The 13,287-nt window shown below is 37.7% G+C and overlaps 1 protein-coding gene across 3 annotated transcripts in view; it reads right to left on the reverse strand.

Moving 5' to 3' along the window:
- Positions 1 to 717: 717 nt before the first annotated feature.
- The window catches only part of IRAG1 (inositol 1,4,5-triphosphate receptor associated 1), a 96,792-nt gene continuing 84,222 nt past the window's right edge, over positions 718 to 13,287 (reverse strand). For all 3 annotated transcript variants that reach the window (XM_067462650.1, XM_067462651.1, XM_067462649.1), the window contains exons 19-22: positions 13,135 to 13,199; positions 8,444 to 8,563; positions 6,523 to 6,645; positions 718 to 4,306 (exon numbers count right to left, since the gene is read on the reverse strand). In XM_067462650.1, the coding sequence (XP_067318751.1) occupies positions 4,057 to 4,306; positions 6,523 to 6,645; positions 8,444 to 8,563; positions 13,135 to 13,199 (558 nt within the window). In that variant the 3' untranslated portion in view covers positions 718 to 4,056. The remainder of the gene's footprint in view (positions 4,307 to 6,522; positions 6,646 to 8,443; positions 8,564 to 13,134; positions 13,200 to 13,287) is intronic.

The following is a 13,287-nucleotide window of genomic DNA, read 5'->3' on the forward strand; positions in this document are numbered from 1 at the left end:
AATGGACGACGAATTTGGATCACGTTTGGATGATGAGGTGATCTGGGGTGGGTTTTTTGTGATAACTGTGTATTGATGTTTGTTTATTGTTAGAAATACAGGGTTAGTCAAAATGCATAGGCCAATAAGCCATTCAATTGAATGGCTTATTGGCCTATGCATTTTGACTAACCCTGTAGAATTGTGTAGTTTAATTGTTATGATATATTGATTACCGCTGTTTTTACTGGCTTTGTTGTTTGCTTTCTGAAAACCGCTGTGAGTCGCCCTCGGTCTTGAGATACAGCGGTATACAAGAATAGTAAATAAATAAATAAATAATAAATAAATTATAATGCACTAAAGTATATGTGTAGTGAATGAGATCTTAATACATCTCAGTAGAGGAATTGTAGGGCCCATCACAAAAACATTTCTGGACGAATGCTGGTGCTGCTCTATAAGCTCTAAAATCTAGCACATTTAAAAGCAGCATGGAAAAGTTGGTATTTATTTGTATTTCCTAATGCATTTTGGAGCAAAATGCATGTCTATGCAAAGAAAATACTCCTCAAATTTAATCTTGCTTGATTTTGGCAAAAAAGGAATCTCAACAAAAAAGAAAACATTTTGAAACTTAGTGTTTAATTTTAAGATAGCTAATTGAGGACAACACATAATTTTTATTCTTTGGTGATGTTCTTATTAAATAAGTCACATACCAGCAAAACAGAGAACTCTGAAACAATACTTTTATTTCAACATTTCAAGTATGTGATGCTCTATACAGTACAATGCTAGCACACCTGTGCAAAGTCTTAGAAAATTTAAATTAAAGATAGTGCCTCTTGAGTACCTCCTACTTAAAAAACATCAGTGCTGTGCACAAGAGAAAATGTGTCTCATTAAAGCCAAATAAATAAATATTGCACTTCCAAAACAAAACCTCAGAACAAGAACAAAACCCAAAACAGAAACTTATGAATTGTGTAAGATGATTGACCTACTCTTAGTGGCCATATCAGCCCTATGAATTTGATTCAGTTATAACATATAGGAGATAATGCATAGAGAAACAAATGGCTGCATAATCTTTTCTTTTTCATCAAAGACAGCCACCATTTTATATCCTGATGAGCCCATCAACACTAAGAAAGAATTCCATTTAAAAATTAAATAAACAATGGTTGGCCCCAAACCCTGATCATGAGAACATCAAACATCAGGTGCTCTGGCAAAAAATTGTTTCTCCCTCCCTCCCTCCAGGTATTGGTAAAGCAATACATATTTTCAGCAGAACGTAGATGGCTTTGTAAGCAAAACATCTGTTTATCTTTAGTAATTCTACTTAGCCCAATATAAATGTTTTATAGATGAAATAAAGACAAAAAGTGTACAAATGCATGTTACGTTTTGGAGGGACTTCGCATTTTTATATAGTTCAGATTTAGCACTTCTTTTAATAATGGCTATGCGGTTAAGATGACACCCCACTATATACAAATTCTTCTTCCGCTTGACATTAACATCAACTTTGGTTAGTCATATCACAAGGATAGATATTAAGCAGGAACTCTGCTCTATTGGCCATGCTTGCTGGGAATGATGAGAGTACAATATAACTGGAAGGCACTGAGCTGAAAAAGGCTGCAAGAAGTAACACTTGGGTTTGAATCTAGTTTTAAAATGTTGATAAACACAATACCCTGATTAATTTAGATTTAAGAATGATTTTTACAGATGTAAACCTTCGTTAAAGTCCAAGAAAAACAAAGGAAAAAGCCCTTAGCTCATTTCACAGCCATAGTTAAGGAATAAAGAATGGGCGGCCAATCATTGGCAGATATATGGCCTTGCCACATAATCAAACCTTAACCTCGCTATTTTATCTTGCCAACAATGATCACCTCAAATTAAATATACCATTGCTTGGGAGGCGTATTCCTGCATGACACAGCTTTCTGAGTTATTTTGTAATGGCATTTTTATTCCTCACTCTTTGGTTTTGCTTCATCATTTTTCCTATATAATGCATTTAAAGTACCAGCTCTTTTTCATTGGAATGAAAAAGTATGATGAGCTATTTCTTATTAATTCAAAAGCCAGCAGAAATCTATTATTCTTTACCCCCCTTTAATTTTCCTTTTCCAGTTTGAGAGGAAATGATACACATTCTCATTAGCCTTTTAAACATGCTTAATCACACTATTTTGTGCTTCTGGAGCTGTTAAGAGACATATTAGATGGTGAATATATAGACAAAGTTGTATTTAGTATCAATGTTACCCATCTCATAAGTTAAGCTCCTTTACACTGCTTCTCCCTGGTTAGAAATTTCATGTTTTTAACTGTTGCTTGGGTAATCGTATTATGCGTTTTTCCTGAGATTCTCATGATCGTCTATCAATAATCTATGGCAGAATTAGAATTTACCATATTTTATCAACATTAGATATGCAGTACCTTCTAAAAACCATTAACTCTTCTTTAGAGCCTCTAATTCTAGAGGAATTATCTCATTGCCACATCAATATGTAGAGAAATTTGTACAAAAGGGTAACACAGTGTGATGACAAAGAGTTTGCTGAGGGAGAGCTTTGTGAGATGGTAAAACTACACCTCACACTTCTTATAGGAATCTAAATGGCAGAAGAACTTCCAGCAATCTTTTCATCCTGATGTTTATTTAGAATCAAGCCTCCTGTTTGTTCTCCATCTAATTATGCCAGCTAAGGCCTGAAATTTTTATTTCATAACTTAGATTTTATGCCAAGAGATTGACCCACACTAGAAAGGACAGGGGTATTTCAGCCTCTTACAAAGCAGCACTACAAATACATTACACATGACTTCCTTCCAACATACCCACTGGCCTTCTACACATCCATATTTATCAATATCGTCTAATTTTCTTTGTGATATGTGAAAGAGTTATTTATGCAGCTCAAGATTTATGAGAGTTGCGTTTGGACAGACATTTACTTGGCAAACAAGATACAGTAAAGAGAGCTAAGAGCAGTGCTTAGCTCTTCCTATAGGAAATTTCCTCCACCCAACTAGTATCTGTTCCTCTTGAAATCAGCAGAAGGAAAGAAGCTCCTCATTGCATCGACCAGTTGCACTCTGCAAGTGTATTCCAAGCTTCATTAAAGTTATAATAGAGATAAGAGTTTAAAACAAACACATCTCCTTTGTAATGTCTAACCTCAGTAGAACATGTTCAAGTGGAATCTATTTCTTCAAGGTTGCTGTACTTATAGCAGGTTGCTGCTTCCAACTATCATGCACACCAGACTTTTTGTTAAACCATAGTGTCACTATATACTTACTGGAACATATGGTAAAGCTTTCCAGAACACATAAGGGAGGTCACTCTCTTGGACATGTGATAGAACTGAATGTGAATTTGTGTGTGCCCATAAAGTGCCTATAATGGGATGTGACAGAAGTTTCATGTGCACATCATTATTTGGAATTTCCCATGCATGGCATTATTTTGTATATATGGCAGAGATGTCAAGCATTAATGCTTCCACCCATTCAGGCTTTTCTTCTGGTTGATGTGAAACTGCTCATACAGCCAACATATGTATACATTTCACTTTTTTCTCATTCTCTTCTGTTGTGACACCAAATACAAATCTCTGTCACATAAATAAAAAGAATCTTGAAACAGGAATTCATACTGACATTTACAGACTTGGAAGGCTGTGGATGGCATTCTTTAGAAGCACTATACTTTGTGTTTTACCTATGACTCTTCAGACATCAGTGCCTAATTTTTGGTCAAACTCTTTCTTTATATTTCTTGTGTGGTTGTCTTGATATTCAGGCACATCAATCAAGTAATGATTAGCATAAAAAAAAGAACAGCATTTATTGGCTGGTGTTATCTGGCTAATTTTAAAAAACCACACTGCATTCCCTAGTTTTATGGCACAAAAGAACCTAAATGGTGAATTACTGATCACAGGTGACCACCAGGAAAGTGACAAAGCACAACTTTGTACACCTCAGTTTTCAAATGGATGCTTACTGTTGGATTGTAAATGGCTTTTTCCCCCACTCTTGCTTTTGTTATTCTGTACGCTGGTCACGTCGCAGTCCCGAGTTCCACCAGGAATATTGCTGGACAGCAGAACAGGTAGCCTTCACTTGTGGCCCATCTGATAACTCAGTACAGGAGAAGAAGTAATTGTATAAAGTGGAGATTCCCAATACCACAGCAAAAATGATGATAATGGCTGCTACAACCCAGAGCATGTTCCAGTGTTTATGCAGTTTGGGGTATAGTATTTGTATGTAATGGATAAGAACGTCAAGTTTGCTGTAAAATGAAAAAGGAATACGTAAAAATATGTATGTTTATTGATAACCTTTGACACTAGATACTTCTAATATTCTGAAAGCTGACATGTTGTGCAATACTCAAATCTTGGCTATATACATGCTATACTTATTGGATGATTTCCCTCAGGATCAAAGGCATTGTTCTCAACATAATGGTTGCTATTAAAGTTTCAGATCTTTTGTAAGTATTTTCTTAGGGAAAGATTTTCCATATTTAGATTGAACGTATTACATTCTCCCTCAGGAGATAGAGGTATAAAGGTATAATTCAAGAGTATAGTTGGCTTAATTTGTCACCATGGATTCAATCAGAGGATTAGCACTAAAGTTAAAAATTCCCCCAAAAAAGCTAGAGGAGAAAATGCCTGAGCCCTGTGAAGGATTTTATCATATTTTTTGTTCAGAGTTGCTCTGGTTCCGACATTGTGTAAGAGTATCACAGGAAAAATAGATTACTTAATGTTTTCACATGCAATTCATCTTTTGAAATTAGTTTGTAATGAGAAAGAAACAACCTATGGAAATGAAAAAAGCTAATTTGCATTACAAACATCTCCTTGCTTTCTCTTCCACATAAAAATATTACAAATGAGCTCAAAGGCAATTGCAAATTCATGTGTGAAAACATCTGTCATCTCAAAATGGTTGCGGCAACACTGAACAAATGGAATGCAAATCTGAAACTGGCAGCACAAATCTCAACAATACAGCCATTTACTTTCAAACACACACACACACACACACACACACACACACACTTATCTCAAACAGGGCTGGGTAATTCTTTTCCAAGGGCTGCATTGTCTTGGTGCAATTTGTTGAGGGCAGCATGTCAGCAGTGGATGAACCCACAGTCAAAAATAGGCAAGCATACTTGTTTTGTTTTTAACAATGTCTTTCTGCTGTTTGCCACCACTTTTTCCCTCTCTATCTCTTTGTTCTTGCAAAGAAAGTGAGAATTTATTTTTGCAGAGGCCTCAAGTGAGACCAAGGGCTGCATATAACCAAGCCAAGGGCAGGGTTGCCCCCAGCTCTTCTAATCCAAGAATAAAGCTTCAATAGTGTCCAAAAGAGCTGGAAGCTTCCTCGAGTATCCTTCCTCCAAGTGGGGCCTCTGGTGTTCATAATCTAACATATCCCATCTTCATTTAAGGGAAGCTACAGAGCAACACTTCTAGAGGGTGCTGGGTTGGAGAAGGCTGTTTAAGCAGTAGAGATTTAGTCCCAACCCATGACATAGTATTCACAACGTGGGATTTTGTTTACTCTGAAGTTTTACTATGCATATCTCTCAGCAGTTCTCTCTCCCTCTGCTGTTCAGATATCTTTTATGCACTTTGCAGTAGAGAATAGTGGCTAAGAATAATATGAGTATTATTCATATGAAGATTATGAACTGGGAAGACTAAGTTGGAGGTATTGAAAGACTATCAAAACTGATTTATTGTATACAATGTCTTTATAGTGATAGTGTTTGGATTGTTTACTGTTTACTCATAGAGATGTTTACTGTGTAATTAATAAAATGCTTTTTAAAAAGAGAAGGCAGACTGATTGTTTTGGGCATGAATTATTGTGATTCTGTTGTCTGTAAAATTATTTTTGTGCAATTTGACCTTTTGTTTTATAGACAAGGGGATGCTTTATTTTTGTTTCCACACATGTCGAAAACAGCTGGAGGAACTGTTAGGAAGAAAACATCATCACAACTGGATACTGTGAGTTTTCCGGGCTGTATAGCCATGTTCCAGAAGCATTCTGTCCTGATATTTTGCCTGCATCTATGGCAGGCATCCTCAGAGATTGTGAGGTCTGTTGGAAACTAGGCAAGTAAGGTTTATATATCCGTGGAATGTCCAGGGTGGGAGAAAGAACTCTTTGAGGCAAGTGGGAATGTTTCTTTCTCCCACCCTGGATATTCCACAGATATATAAACCCCACTTGCCTAGTTTCCAACATTCCTCACAACCTCTGAGGATGCCTGCCCTAGATATGGGCTAAACATCAGGAGAGAATGCTTCTGGAACATGGCTATACAGCCCAATAAACTCAAAGCAATACAGTGATTCCAGCCATGAATGCCTTCGACAACATCGTCACAATATATGGCAATCAGCCTCAAAAACAATCAATAATGTTATGATTCACCAAATAAATTAGTGCTAAACAATCTTAGTATAGCTACGTTCTTACCTGTGTTCCTTGCTAATTTCGTCGTCACTTTCACCTGCTACATTGGGGCTTTCATCTATTTTGTCCTCATCATCTTCTTTCAGATCTTCAAGTTCTTTGGTTTTCTTTAATCCTTCCTGATAGCTTTTTGAAAAAGTAGAATTTATTGAAGCCTCAGGCAGAAGTAAAATATATAAAACAATATACTGTAAACATTTGTGTATAAATCTAGGAGGATTGATAAAAGATCAGCCCACAAAACCCCGGAGTTGATTTTCAGCAGGCCGGTGTAAGTATTGTACCTTAATTATTATGAAAAGGAACCATTTCTTTCTTTTTTTTCACCTTTCACGACTCTACTCAATCTGTACTGGAGGAACCTAAAAGAAACACTAATCCCTTCTCCACTTTCTGCTGCAAATGCCGCTTCTGGCCTTATTGAATGTTTGGGCAGGACATAGACAGACAGACAGACAGACAGACAGACAGACAGATAGATAACTGGATGCACATCACCCAAAGCATTTTCATTTATCTAAGCCAAATTCATTGTACAATTCCCCAACTATTGTCACTTCTTTCCATGAGCCAGTGGTAGATCATCATCCTCTCATTGTAAGAAAGATTTAACACTTCCAGTGGTTCTGGGGCAGGATCCAGGTAACTAAATAATTAAATCTGTAATATAGATACATTCTACTCACTAACAACTTGTTGCCAAAATACAAATATTACTATAAGGCATGAAAAGTTCATTAATATCCTAACTGAAGTCTACTGTTCAGCTCAGGATATGGCTGAACAGAGATTTGAACTTTGGTCTCCAGGAGTCCTAAGTCAATGCTCACTGAGTTATAGATATATACACTATACACATAGTGTATTAGGTGATATATTCGCTATTATGAAAGAAACATGGGGATAAATATGCTATTTTGACTGATTATTGTGATAATAAATCTTCACAATAATCAGTCAAAACTGTTCTTTCTGAGATACAATTGGAAAATGTGGTTTCTGCAGGTAGTTGACCCTGAATTCAGAGAGTGAGCAATTAAAACAGTTGAAAACTGGAGAACTGAAGAAGGGGTTTAGTCTTTCTTTGGTTTTGATTATTTCGTTTACTTTTTGAGAATGATAAAAGCAGTTGCTTTGACTGACATGGAAAATTCAACACATTAAAAGGTATCTAGAAGTGTGGGTATTAAGTTTGTTTGAATATGATCATTGTTCACAGCAACCACAAAGTCTCTTTGATATGTACTCGAGGTACAAGGTAACAGAACAAAAATTCCTCAAGCCATGAAATTCTCATCCTCAGAAACTGACTTAAATGCTCCCAAGCAGAAACATAACTAGGAAAATGGGAAGCATAATGCAAACAACAGGTTGTGCATCTCTCTGTGTGTTAAAATATTTCTGGGTGTATGTGCATTCAAATCACCTGTTGACTTTTGGTGACTCCAGGAATATGGTAAAGTTTCTTAGGCAAGGAATATCCAGAAGGGATTTTGCCAGTTCCTTCCTCTGAAATCTTCCCTAAAGTTCATGATATTTAATGGCAGTCTTCCATTCATGTTCTAAACAGAGTTGACCCTGTTTATATTTAAAGATCAGATACAATCTTTACGTATGTGTGCAAATAGAAGAAATACCCATTCACAAACTCTACACCTACAAATCATTTTTATGGCTAATTGTATTTCCAGGGTTGTTAAATTACTCTGATGAAAATAAGTTAGATTCATAGCTGTAGAGATTCTGAATAGAAATTTCTTCTGTTTCAGAAATGTTACTTTTGCAGTAAATGGAAAGTAGGGCCCTTTTTTGGCTACCAGAAGTTTATAAAAATTTATGAAAATAAAATAAAAATCCATGGTTGCTTTAGGTGAGAAAAAGAACATGCCTATCTTTCACGATGAATCCAGTCACACAGTCTTACCCTTTGTTATAAGCTTCCTCCTCTATTTTGGCTTTTGTCTCTGGATTAATGTCTTCTATGCCACCCTGTGTCTGCGCGGAAGAGGTGGGTTCAGAATCAGGCTCCCCATTTGATTTTCCACTAACAGATTTGAAAATTGATAAATGACAAAATGAGAGGTATCAGTTACAGACTGCATAACATAAGGGTGACAATTTACTTTCTATGTGGATTTGCATACATTGATTGAAATGAGGATCTATAGTCACAAAAAAATGGCATTCTGCCCCCTCCCATCAATTTGTGCTATTCTGCATTTTTGATTGGAATAGCACAGTGCAGACAAACCAAAGCAGCAATTGCTACTTCAAAAAATTAATTAAAAGCAGATTGTCAATATCCATGCTGACTGTAGGTTTCTGGGAATCGTAGCCTGTAGTGAAACTGACCTTTTTGGCTGGAAGGCCGAAGCCTGGAAAGTCAGTAGCTGACATGTTCTGGGTTTGGCAAGAGAGCCAGAGGCAGGAGGGAGGAGTCAGCCGACTCCTGATTGGTTAGAACAGTCAGGGGTGGAGTTAGGATTGAGAGGGAAAAAAGGCTGGCTTATTTGACAAGTAAGGGGAGTTGGAGTTTAGTCATCGTGGAGTAAAGACGTATATTTTAGGAAGGGAGAGCTGTGGAGATCTTAGGCAGGGAGGGAAAACTTTTGTGTGAGCCTTGAGAAATTAGAGCAAGGGATAGGCAAAGGATCCTGGTTCACTGGTCAGAGTAGGGACAGTGAAAGGGAAGCCTGATTTGCTCTGGGAGGCAGTTTGTGTACTGTGCTCAAAGACACACTGTGTCAGTTAGTGATCAGTGTGGGGACAAGGAACTCACTGTGAAACAGAAGTTGAAGCCTTTAAGTAAGACTGCCTGTTTAAAACCAGCTAAGCCTCAAGAAACTGAACTGCATCAAGATTATTGTACCACTCTTTTTAAGAGTTGATCTGTTTATCAAGTTCTAAAATAAACCTGTTTCTTATTTCACCTTCAAATTAGAGTCTGCCTCAGTCTATTACAACCTTTACATCTCAGCTAACTTAAAGAAGATTTCTTTCAGTCCAGTCAGCAAAAACAACAGTGGTTAAAGAAGAATAAAGAGCTTGAATATAACTTTTCCTATTTTTCACAATCACACATATGGTTTTCCTCAGACCTATTTAATTTGAGGTGGTGGCAGTGATTTAACAAATACATTGGTCTACAACTACATCACAGTTGGTCACTTAAAAGATATAGTACTAAGGTGGGATAAGAGAGTCTTTCCCCCTTGTTATAGTAAACTATCTTTATTCAAAGAAGTGTCCAGCTGAACGATAACCCTGTAAGCTGAAGGGCAGTGGGTGGGATTGATTGTTTTCCCATGCCAAGATAGCCTTGATCTTTAGTACACTGGTGTCCAGTGGTGTGATTGCTTGGCCCCCCTGTCCAAGTGAACGTTTATCCTTTACATAGCCCAACAGCAATAACTATTTCATGCTGTTTCGTTTCCAAATATCTATTTTTTTCTCAGTGGATCTATGCATGTGAGTTTCATTGTGATCACATATTTCAGGGATGGTCTACGCTACTTTTGCTTCTCTTCATCTTCCCTATTTTTTGTGTCTTCTGCCTTTGTTTCCTTACATACACTGCAACAAATACATGGTTATAATTTGTACATTCTGACAAAGGTGGTTCTACAATCAATAGTTTGTGGGTGTCTCTCTCACACGTCATATCATTTTAAGGCAGGCCCCATAATTTTGTCAATACGTATTGGAGGGAAAGGGAAAGACAGGCTTGGAGACATAAAATCCTGGGATATTCCCTTGTAAATGTTAAAACAAACAGAAGTAAACAATTTGCTGGAAATAAAGTGGAAGAAAAATGTTAGATTTATAGAGAAATCAACAAAAGAGAAGCTTGGTAGTTTTAGAGTTGTAGGTAGAAATGTATGTTTTTTGGGCTGTCATTGTCCAAGTATGTCTATGTTTATGCATGTATAAGTATTGTTGTTTTTCTTTTTTGTATGTTTTTATTGTTAATTTTTAAATTAAAATATTGGGGAGGGGGTGGAGATAAGTCCCATAATTTTGAAAAGTTTAGAAAATAAAGTAGGCATTTTAATAAAATGAGGAATACTTTCCAATCTGATTAACTGAACTGGATGGGCAGTCTGACAATAAACAGATTCTGCTCAAAATAAATGGATAGGAATACGGTATTATCCCAAAGGGATAAATTATCCAAAGGAGAGGTTCGTTGATGGTGGTACTAAGCTGCCTTCTTTGTAGAAGATTACGATCTTTGTGGTGCCCAAGGCCTGCAGTTCTGGGCTCTGATTTTTCTGCTCTTGACTGTCAATAGATGTGATTTATTTTATTTTTTTTACAATGTGTTTGACACCACTCTCCAATTATAAAATATCCTCTATCTCCTTTTGGGAAATTTGGTATCTTATGGTGTGGTTATTTAGCTACATAAAAGCTGGATGTATCACACCAACACAGTCCTCTAAGCACCATCACGTACCTTTAAAAAAAAATCAATAATCATAGTTCCAAAATGTCAGCAAGACATTTCCGTCAAATATATTCTGTTTTTCCTGAAGATGACAAGTGTTCTGCCCGGGGAAAGAAGCTGCCAATGTCCTGTCTAGGAAGTACGTACATGCAGTAAAGTTCAAAAGCACAAGCACATCCTGTATTCCCAAAAGACACCTCTTGACAAAATGTGAAATGCTGGCTTCACGTTCTATGTCTCTTGCTCTTATGTTTAGAAATATGGAACAGAGCCTGGAAATGTGTCAGAAGCAACAAATCTGCCAATAACACACTACTTTTTATGATAATGAAAGCATAATGACAATATTTTAAAAAGAAAAATGATGTGACTAATAATTTTTGAGTTTATTCTTTATTATCTTGGGGACCCAGCAGTGCCCAGGTTATTTGAAAAAGGTAAAAAAAATGGGAAGTTTGGTAATATCACTTAAGTTTGGTCCAGATTCATCGTTGGCTGGGTTCAATGCTCTCTGGACAAGGGTAAACTACAAATTCCAGATTCTCAAGGCAGTCACCTCCAAACCTTGACAGTGTTTGCAGTTGGCCATGTTGAGTCTATGTGCCAAGTTTGGTCCCGATCTATCGTTGGCTGAGTGTAGTGCTCTCTGGATAAGGCTGAACTACAACTTGGCACACAGACATCTTGGGTCTGTGTGCCAAGTTTGGTCCAGATCCGTTGTTGGCTTCGTTCAGTGCTCTCTAGATAAGGGAGAACTACAATTCCCAGATTCCCAGGGCATTCACCCCGAAACCTGCCAGTATTCACAGTTGGCTGTGTTGTGTCTGAGTGTCAAGTTGGACCAGATCTGTCATTGGCTGGGTTCAGTGCTCTTTGGATGCAGGTGAACTATAACTCCCAAAATGAAGGCCAATTCCCACAAACCTCTGCAGTTTGTTTAGTTGGTCCTGGGGCTTCTCTGTGCCAAGTTTGGTCCCGGTCCATTAATGGAGAGGGTCATTGTTCATCTGGATGCAGAAGAACTACAACTTTCCAAATCAAGGTCAATTTCCCCCAAACCCCTGCAGTATGTTCAGTTGGTCACAGGGATTCTCTGTGCCAAGTTTGGTCCTGGTCTATCATCTAGACTGTGGGGTTCATTGTGGTCTTTGATTGCAGGTGAACTATACATCTCCATACATACAACGGCTATAAATCTAGGTGAATTTCTCCCAAATCCCTCCACTAAGATTTGTTGGTTATGGGGGTTCTGTGTGCAAAATGTGGTCCAGGTTCATTGTCAATGGGGACACAGTGCTGTGTCTTGTTGCAGGGTGAACTACAACTTCCATCCTGTGGAGTCAGTCCCCCAAACCCCTAAAAAATGTTCAGTTGCTGATCAATTCCTCCATTGTGTGCCATAGGAAAGGGTTAAGGGAGAGGCAGCCATGCAAATTCCACACCAATAGAGAGAGAAAGGAATCCTGGGAGGTGTCTTTGGTAGAGGTAAAACAGAAAATCTAGGCTGAAATTGTCCCCATCTGAAAGCCTTCATTTGGGTGGTGGGCAGTATAGTGTGTGTGGAAAACATTGGTAGGGCTCTTGGTCATGTTCATGGTAACCTGCAGTGTCAGTTTTGGGAGGGCCATGGGTGTCTCCTGCTTTATGGGAACTACAACCTGTTTGTGGAGATGGGGCTCTGTTTGTGTAGGCAGGTACCTTTGCCACATACACACATTTTCACTTTTATTATGTGTATAGATTACTGAAATTTATTGCGGGGGTGCATTTGGATGGATTTTTGGCCACTGTTGTAATTTCCAAGTGTGTGTGTTTTTTTTGGGGGGGGGGGGGGGATACTGTTTAACAACTCTTTTAAATATTATAGAAATATTAAAAGATATTGCCTTAAGTCTATTTCAGTACAAAAATGCAATTACACAGTGTTCAGACTAAATGGTTTATTCTAGCAAAAGTGAACTGGACTCCTCAAAAGTTTATGCTATAATAAACGAGTTTGTTGTCGAAGGCTTCCATGCTTGGAATCGCTGGGTTGCTGTGAATTTTCCAAGCTGTATGGCCATGTTCCAGAAGCATTTTCTCTTGACATTTCACCCATATCTATGGCAGGCATTCTCAGAAGTTATCTGCTATATAACACACAATGTAATAAATGTATGTGAACTCACTTTTCTACAAGTGCTGGCAAGACAGGGGTTGATGTCAGATTGCTTCTCCCATTTGATGACTCAGGCTGTGAATAGAGATTATTCAACTTAATTTAGATATCAACATCATAAGTGCAGCCTTCGGGCTGTATGTGACCCATTGGGTTGTTTTTT

This window comes from Anolis sagrei, chromosome 1 (assembly GCF_037176765.1).
Source record: "Anolis sagrei isolate rAnoSag1 chromosome 1, rAnoSag1.mat, whole genome shotgun sequence".
NCBI classification, from domain to species: domain Eukaryota; kingdom Metazoa; phylum Chordata; class Lepidosauria; order Squamata; family Dactyloidae; genus Anolis; species Anolis sagrei.